The sequence below is a fragment of the Pinus tabuliformis genome, chromosome 7, assembly GCF_031772625.1.
Source record: "Pinus tabuliformis cultivar Carrire ecotype Pingquan chromosome 7, CPIR1, whole genome shotgun sequence".
In the NCBI taxonomy this organism is placed as follows: domain Eukaryota; kingdom Viridiplantae; phylum Streptophyta; class Pinopsida; order Pinales; family Pinaceae; genus Pinus; species Pinus tabuliformis.
The window spans coordinates 1341494198-1341503418 of NC_142293.1; the positions used below are offsets into that span (position 1 = coordinate 1341494198).

The 9221-nt window shown below is 45.2% G+C and overlaps 1 protein-coding gene across 1 annotated transcript; it reads right to left on the bottom strand.

Moving 5' to 3' along the window:
- Positions 1-961: 961 nt before the first annotated feature.
- On the bottom strand, positions 962-3286 carry LOC149252527 (G-type lectin S-receptor-like serine/threonine-protein kinase At5g35370). The gene has a single exon (XM_089454173.1). It carries the CDS (start codon positions 3284-3286, stop codon positions 962-964), a length of 2325 nt encoding a protein of 774 aa, XP_089310299.1.
- Positions 3287-9221: the final 5935 nt, after the last annotated feature.

Consider the following 9221-nt stretch of genomic DNA (forward strand, 5'->3'; position numbering starts at 1 on the left):
TGCCCCATAGTCCAGATGTTTTTGATATTTTCCGAATATTTCTTAAAATGATAATAAGTTTTAGTTGAGTTATGGGGTGCAAATTTGGATTTAAAATTTAATCAATTTCTGGTCCAGAAGAAGTGATGGGTTGGGTTGTATTGTTAATATATTTAGTGATGTAAAGGTTATTATTAAAATTTTAGTGATATTAAGGGTGGGCCTAGGCCCCATGCAATTTTAGGGAAATCTGTTAATAACTTCTCAATCCAAAAATTAAAATGTGCAGTCTTCTCAAAACTCACACAATTTAGCAAATCCATAAAAATTAACCAATTTCAACTCAAAAAGATATTGAGTGGAGGAATTGATTGATGGCCAAAAGTGATCAGAAATCGAGACAAACAAATTTCAAAAAGTCTTGTACCAGTAATATATGAATCATATTTTTGATAGTAATATTTAAATCATATTTTTGATGGTAGAAATTGTTTCATCACCATCAAAAACTTCTAAGTACCTAAAATTTTAAAACTTGGTTGCTATAATCTGAATTTACAAAAATCCTACAAAAATCTTTACTGGATTTTATCAAAATATTGCTGAAAATCTTTACTGGATTTTATCAAAATATTGCTGAAATTTCCATGATTTCCAGGGCATAAAAACAGTCTCGTTAGAGTATGACAAAAAGATAAAAGACTCTTATGTTGATGAGAGTGCTTCAAATGCTGCTATCTAGCTTCAGAAAGATGCGCTGCGGAAATCATCGACATCTGCGTTGGCGAATTTCAGGAAGACGAACCAGTCGTGTATGCAGAAACCTTCCGGCTGCCTACGAACGAGGACGCCGCAGAAGCAGGTACGTGGGAATTCACTCTCCTCGCGTAAACCCTCAAAAACAGCAACGACTCCACCTGCGGTTCGTCCACACGCTCGTTCCCCTCAAGCATCTGCACTACCTTAGACATGCTAGGTCTCATCATCGAACCTCGTGCAAGCAACACAGCGCAATCTTTACCAGTCTCGTGACTTGTTCGGGAGGGAACCTTCCTTCCAGTCTGGGGTCCGCAAGCACAGTAAAGGGCCCTCCCATTTGGCAGAGCTGCAGTGCATAAGCCGGGAAGTAATTGAGGCTAAAGCTGACGTCGGAAATAGGGTCCGTGTTTGAACATGAATCCGGCGGTGAAAAGTTTTTCCGGCCGGCGACGATCTCGAGTAGCACCATGCCGTAGCTGTAGACGTCGACTTTGTGTGAAATGGGCGCCTGGGTTAGCCACTCTGGCGCCATGTAACCACGGGTGCCTCTCATGTTGCTCACCACGGCCTGCGATTGCTCTCGGCTCATGAGCTTCGCGAGCCCAAAATCGGAGACCTTGGTCTGCGATTCGTCGTTGAGGAGAATATTTTCGGGCTTGATGTCGCAGTGTATGATCTTTTCGTTGCACTCCTCGTGGAGATAGGCCAGAGCCTTCGCAGTGCCCAGCGCGATAGCGTAGCGCTCTTCCCACTCGAGCACCGGGAGCCCCACAGAGCCGAAGAGAGACCGGTCCAGGGAGCCACGGTTCATGAACTCGTAGACCAGGAGCCGGTGTGGGCCCTCGACGCAAAAGCCCAGGAGCTTTACGAGGTTCGCGTGGTGTATGCTGCCGATTGTGGCGATCTCCATAATGAATTCTTGCCTCCGCTTCGCGTCGGTTGTGCAGCGGAGCTTCTTGACCGCGACTTTCGTGGCGTCGGGCAACGTGCCCTCGTAGACGATCGCGTAGGCGCCGGAGCCGATCTGGTGCGCGAAGCTGTCCGTGGCGGTCTGGAGATCCTTGTAGGAGAACCGTGTCGGGAGACCGCGGAAGGTTCGCAGGACGTGCTCGTCTTCCACGTCGGATGATTGCGGGAACCGAGAAAGGAATTGGCGGCCACGCTTCCGACACCAGAGCCAGCCGATACTAATCAACAGAGCGGCGAGAAAAGCGGCCCCAACTGTTCCGAGCACAATTGGCAACGCCGGATCTGTGCGGGTCACTTTCAAGAAAACTGAATCCTGCGTGTAATTGATTCCCAGAGTCCCCAGCGTTTCGTGCACAAAACAGGAACCGGAATTCTTTTTGAATGAAAAACCGGTGCAAGAACACTTTGTCAAGCAAAGCTGCCGGCAGTCGCTGAGGCTTATAGAGCTCCGGATCGGTTTCTGAAACTGAGGGGCGAAATACTCCACGCCACGCCCCATGCTGACAAATTGGACAGAGCTTTTCGCCAACAGATCCTTGTAATTAGCATCGCAATCCTGTGTCTTCCATCTGGTGGTGCAACCCTCAGAGGGGTTCGTTTGATTGACGAACCGCAGACTGTCCGGGCACGAGCACTGGAACCCCCTTTTGGGCGTAAGCCTTGAGCAAACCCCCAGCGGGCCACATGCCTTAGGCAACAAACACGCATTCTTCACGGCCCGTAAGGTCGATGCCCACCTTCTGTCAACCAATGTCAAGATCTCAAATTGTCCATTAGACCGAATCACGGCCCGAGTCAGCGCCCCGCCAGAGTTACTTGTCTGCCAAACCATGGACAACCCATTAAATTTCGAAAACAAACTAAACCCGGATTCGGTCATGGCAGCATACCAGAGGTCCGTTAAATCCGATCCGAAACGAACTACCCCCTTGGCTCCCGCCATGCTCCAGTACGTCTGTGGCTCCCCACTGCTCCAAACGAGCACCAGGTCCCTCTCTGTTAACGAAACGCTGTAATCGCCAGTCGAGAAGTCCGTTTCCGCCGCGTTGCTAACGAGATTCGATCCCTGGACCAAGCTCTGTCCCGGAAGAAGTGTATCCGTCGGATACCGGAAACTCTCCCACAGCAACTCATTTCCGGCGCCCAACATCACCAGATTGCCGTTATCCATCAACTGCATCTTTTTCACGTCCATGGAGCCGTTTTTTTTTGGCGACCACAGTATTTCTCCAACCGAATTCTGTATCGCCGCGCCGGTCTCAGTGACCCGGAACTCACCAGATTCCGCCATGGGCACGTCGCGGTTAGCGGACCAGACGACTGCGCCGGTCCTGTTGTGCACTATACACGCATAATATTTCTGGTCCCTTGCCGGACTGTAGAGTTGAAGCCAGAAAGTCCCATTACTGGAACGCAACAAGATACCATCGTCATCCGCCCTTGAAATCGGGGAAGCCGTGAAACCAGGCTCAATAGAATCCCTAATATTCTGTCCATAGCACACTCGTCTCCATACCAGCAGAAGAAGAATAATAATAAATCTATTCCATCCCAACGCTTCTCTTCGTCTCGTCTTCATCCTCGCCTGCAAAATTCCAATTGCTTAAAATAATGCCATAGCTACTTGTTCAGAGAATGTGAATTTAAAGACATGTTCCAAAAATTCAAGCAACGTCACGTGAAGGAGGCAGGTCCAGTAAGGGATAACGATCAGAGATTCTCATTATTTTGCTGGAATATTATAATGTTGGCGTCCTCCATCCTGTCATTATTTTATAATACATCATGATAACAAAACGGAAACTGTAAGGTACTTGCTTGCATCGCATTCAGGGAAGCCAGGTATAAGACAACATGCATGGATTCAGGGTTGCATCATATATTGACCCTACCATGCAAAATCCTCGAAGGCCGCTACCCAATTAGAAACAAATTTGTATTAGTTTGTTTGTCGTCACTGAAGGATTTGATGATGAAACAAATTGTAGTGGCATATAACAGTCGAATACTACGTAATATTTTGGTTTTCTTGCTGTAAGATTTGATGATGAAACAGATTGTACTACCCAATTAAAAATAAAACCATATAGTTTGGTTTTCTTACGCCACCAATTAAAAATAAAATTAGTGTCTTCATGTAAAGATTTGATTAATAATAAAATTATATAGTTTGGTTGTCTTCACGTAAGATTCCAAGTTCAAACAAATTGTAATTGCATATGTAATGATAAGGAATTTAGTATTATATAAAACATATTTTATAAAGAAATGAGTTTTTAAATTTATGGGGTATAGTTGCACAGTTGTTAAGGTATTTTTTTGTGTTAAAGTTTTAGTTTCAGAATTAGGTGGGCACAAGTTTTATCTGTAAAGGTATTTTTTTGTTAAGGCTTTAAGTTCGAAATTTGATGGGCATAAATCCAATGTTAAAGGTTGGTGTGGCACTAAGATTTGTGAGTGATTTTGACTACTTAGATGCTCATGGGTTGCCATTTCTTAGTTACTGTGCTTTTTAGTCACATGCTAGTCCTTCACTAGCAAACCAAAAAAGAAAAGAAAAAAGATTATTTTTTTTTGCTTTCAATCTTTTTTTTTAATTGAATAGGGTGTGTGCAAGTTAATATGGTTTATCATAACACTTTAGTGGCAATGCAAATATGGAAAAAAAACAATATGTGGGGATGATTACAACTACTTACTCAATGAATGAATTTTAACATGGTATAAAATGATGAAATGTAGGAAAATGAATTAGTTTTCCAAATACATAATTTTATTTATAAAAGTTGTCTAGCTTTGTGAATTTTGAGTTTTACTAACACTTCTATTTATATTTTATACAGAATATAACACATATGTTTCTATACAAAATATAATGGATTTATAGAATTGTAGAAAACAATTGTTAGTGAGAGAGAGAGAGAGAGAGAGGATTTGTTGTGGAGGAGGGACTTAAGGAGAGAGGGAGGGATAAAGAAATAGAGAGGGGGCATGTGGAGGGAAAAGAATGAGGCGGGGGAGGAAGAGAAGGAGAGGGAGAGAGGGAGATAGAGAAAATCCTAGAGGGGGGAGAGTCAGAGAGAGGAAGTGAGGAGAGAGGCGCTAGAGAATGAGAGAGAGGGAGTGAGGGGAAGGGAGATAAGGAAAGAGGGAGGGAGATAGAGATAGATCCAGAGGGAGAAGAGAGAGAGAAGAAGAAGAGATAGAAAGGTAGTGACGGGGGGAGAGAGAGTGTGTGTGAGGGAGAGAAAAAGAAGGAGAGAGCGAGTGAGATAGAGATAGATATGAAGATGGGAGAGAGAGAGTGAGGGGGGAGAGAAAGAGAAAGGAGGAGAGAGGGATGGAGACAGAGATAGAGTTGAATGGAGGAGAGAGGGAGAGAGAAGGAAGGAAATAGACATATATATATTAAGAGAGTGATGAGGAAGAGAGAGAGAGAGAGAGAGAGAGAGAGAATGTTGAAAGGGGGTTATTGTGAAGGAGGGATAGAGAAAGACTGGAAGGGGGGGAGATAGGGGGTGTGGTAGTTAGGGAAGGAGGGAGAGAAGGAGAGAGGGAGGGAGATAGAAATAGAGACAGAGAGAGAGAGGGAGAGAGAGGGAGAAGAGAGAGAATGGGAAAATGGAAAGCGAGAAAGGAGAGAAGGGGATGATATAAAGACAAAGAGAGAGAGAGAGAGGAGGGGGAAGATAGAGAGGGAGGGAGGAGAGAGAGAAGAAGGGGGGGAGATAGAGATAAAAGGAGAGAAGGGATAGGGAGGGAGAGAGAGAAGGGGGGAAGAGATAGAGAGAGTTATGATGAGGTAGGTGGGGTGGGAAAAGAATGAGAGAGGGGAGATGGGGTGAGGAGTGTCTGTGTGTGTGTGTGTGTGTATGAGAGAGAGAGAGAGAGAGACAGAGACAGAGAGAGGGGGGAGAGAAGGGGAGTGAGGAAGATAGAGATAGAGATGGAGGTTGGAGAGAGAAGGGGGAGGATAGAGATGGAGCTAGAGGGGGGGAGAGTCAGGGAAGAAGAGAGAGATATAGACAGAGATTTTGGGGGAGAGAGAAAGTAACAGGAGAGAGATAAAGAGAGAGAGAGTGAGGGAGGGAGGGTGAAAGAGAACAGGACGTTGGGCATGGGATACCCCCAAGGAACGTTTTGGGGCTTAAAGCTCAATTTTTGACTAAGTCCATTGTAAAGACTCCACGAATTATGGGCGCAGAGCGCGAAGTTGTAATTGAGTCATAGGGTTGTCTGCCCTTGTTTTTGTAATGTAATGTTGGTTTGAAAGATCAACCCATGGTCCGCGGACCATGGGATTGTATAAATAGAGCGAGGCTCTAAGTGTATAAAGACTAAAAAAGAAGCATGGGTGAATCTAAGGAATTGTTGGAGTATTGGGTCGAAGTGTAAAGTTGTGTCTTTGGGTTGTAGAGTAGGAGAAGGCTCTGCAGCTGAGTGCACAGAGGCCCAGTAGTCCGCAGCTGAGTGCACGGACCCCTACAGCTGAGTGTGCAGGGCAGGTCGAGTCTGTAACCATTGGAAGCATTAATAAAGAGAAGTTTTACCATATTTCTGTGTATCTTTTCCTATTTTATGCATTGAAGCATATTGGGCCAGTATTACAAGTTTACTGTTTATTTATTGCACGAACTCATATGAATGTGTTGAATAAGTAAATATAATATAAGGCATCCGATTACATGGAGATAACTAACTATTATAAGAAGATAAGTAAGATCTCGGGTGTGACTTAGGGAAATAGTGCAGATCGCTGCTCCAACAGCGTGAAAGCCCCACAACCCCTAGTTAGGGTTGCGCGAAGGAGAATATATTAGGGCGTGAAGGCCAGGGAAGTGTACCGCGTAACTTGCGTGAAGGGACTCTCAGTTGGACCAAATCAACCCCTCAGACATCTCAAGGGTGCGGAAACTTGGTTCCAGCACCCCCCCATACTACTTCGAGTGAGACCTTAGTCTGCGTTCCGCGGACTATTGCTGAAAGGGCCAGTAGTACAAGGATTTGTTTGGCTCATTAACTATGAACCGTGCTTTGAACTTAGGTCAGGCCCCAACAAGCCAACAAATGGTTTCATTGCTAGGATCAGAATCTGCATAGAGATGTCTGATGTCGTATCACTGGAATCCAACTAAGAAATAAATTGAAGATTGGTTGGATAGGAAGATTTACGAGTTCGCAGCGTAGGAGAGCAGGAATCCGCGACTATCAAAGGAAAAGTGTTTAGACTACTACATGTACACGGAAATCCACGAAATTTTCTTCGCATATTTCCCTACTGAGTTGTACGAGTGGATCGCGAAGCTAGCAAATAGCTAAGGAAGGTGGAAACTTGATAATCTTATTGGGCGGACTCCAGAATTGGTGCGCAGATTGGAAGCATCAAAGGATAAGATCACGCGCGCTATTGATCTCTGGCTCGATCAAATTATAGGAGGATTCATTACTGAGTTCGCAGTAGATACTTCATTCAGCTATAGCAAGGCAGAACGACGCTTTCTCAAAGGACTACGAGGTAAGTACGTTAAGTCTCTGAAAACTTGGATTAAAATGCTACTGTGTGAAAAGCAGATTATGTAAATACATTGATGTTTGGGGCTATGCAAAGTGGGAGAATTTACAGAAACGAAGGTAGTACAGAACTAGAAACTAGCCCCTTAATTTCACCTCCACGAGAGGATGAGGAAGAGCTTGTGAAGGTCTCACCAAGAAGTGTTATCAATTTGATAAGGCAGAGGATTCCGCACATATCACCCCCACCCACACCACCGCTAGTTTCACCATCTTCACCCATACCACCTCCGCCACCACCGCAAGTCAATATGGCAAGCGCGATAAAGTTGTCAGTGTTCAAGGGAGTAGGAAATGAAGATCCGTACCAGTTTTGGTTCGTGATAAAAGCTGTATGGGAAGCACAGGGAGTTACAGATGACAATATAAAGAAAGCAACGTTGGTCAGTGCTCTACAGGATCACACGCTGACCTAGTATATTAAGCATTCTAATGACAATTCGAATGTGGGGATCACAGACATCCAAACTGCGCTGAATAGAGAATTTAGCAGACCGAAGTTAGAGGTGCAGTCGATCATTGGGTTCAAGGAGATCACGATGCTACTAGGCGAGACTCCTTGGTAGTTGGATCAGAGACTGAAGTGCATAATTCATGAAGCTAGTATGACTTTGACGGATGGACAACACCGCGAATGGTTTGTAGCGTCGCTAACGCCGCATTTAAGGAATGCGTTATCACACCAGAGGCTAACAACGTAGGCCGAGGCCTTGGAGATCACGATGAAGCTGCATGAAACCCTAATACAGGATCCTAACCTGGGAGTTCAGCAGATCCATGTGCAGTTGAAAAACTTGTGCCTTGAGATGCAGAGTCTGAAACAAGACAGGATAGCTCGCCCAGAAGTGTGCGATGAGGTATGGTGTGTTAAATGTAAGGGTCAGGGTGATGACAAGGACCGCTGCCCAGTGTTCGCAAATTACCTCGCGGAAGGAGGACCAATTTCATTAAGACCGGAGGCCCAAGAAGCACCTAGCATGGCGCCTACTTTGTGGTCCGTGATTTGTCAAATAAGAGGAAAGCATGTTACGGACCTCTGCCATTTGTTGCAGAAGTACACACAAAATTCACAACAATTGTTCTATAATTTCTGTAGATCAGTAGGACATGATGAGCACACCTATAGAAGCTATGAACTAATTATGGATAGGAATCCCACCTACAGAGTTAAGGCCGAAACGTGGCCCCTTGACCAGAATGCAGGGATGGCGCGAATCGGATTTCAGGGGCGCGGACGAGGCCGAGGTGGAGGAGGACCTAGATGAGGCCACATTCAACTGATATGTTACAAATGCAGAGGGCTAGGACATTATTCTCGTGATTGTACGAATCCGACTCATCCATCATGCTTGTATTGTACATTGTTTGATCATGATATGGAGGATTATCCCACACTGACAGTGAGGCTGCTCAACAAGGGAGCGCTCCAACCTCTCCTGACTCAGAACCTGCAAATGATGAGGTCTGAGCCGCGCAAGGAAGACCCTAACGTAAATATTGTGCTCCGAAGTGGGATGACGATGGGGGATGATAAAGGCAAGTAGCCTGAAGATAGTACTTGGGTTCGCAAGGCTTCGACGAAAGAACCAGAGTTTGATTTGGAGCGTGCTAAGGAAACCTTCATGGAAGCTAGGAAGAGCTTTGCTGATGCCTCCACTTTAGGAAGCAAAGACAGAATGGAAACGGAAATGGACCCCTCGATGCTCACGACATTCTTGGAAACATGCATGAAGCTGCTGAGTGATAGCAAGGTTGTAAAGGGACTGCAGGAACTCATAAATAGATGCGCTGGGACTGCACGAGGAGAACCGCGCATAGTCCGAAAGATTGGAAATCACATGACGCGAATGGGAAGAGAAATGAGATTGACCATGCAGATTGGAGAATACGAGATGGACCAAGTAATTCTGGATTTAGGATCGGACACGAATGTTCTGCCAAAG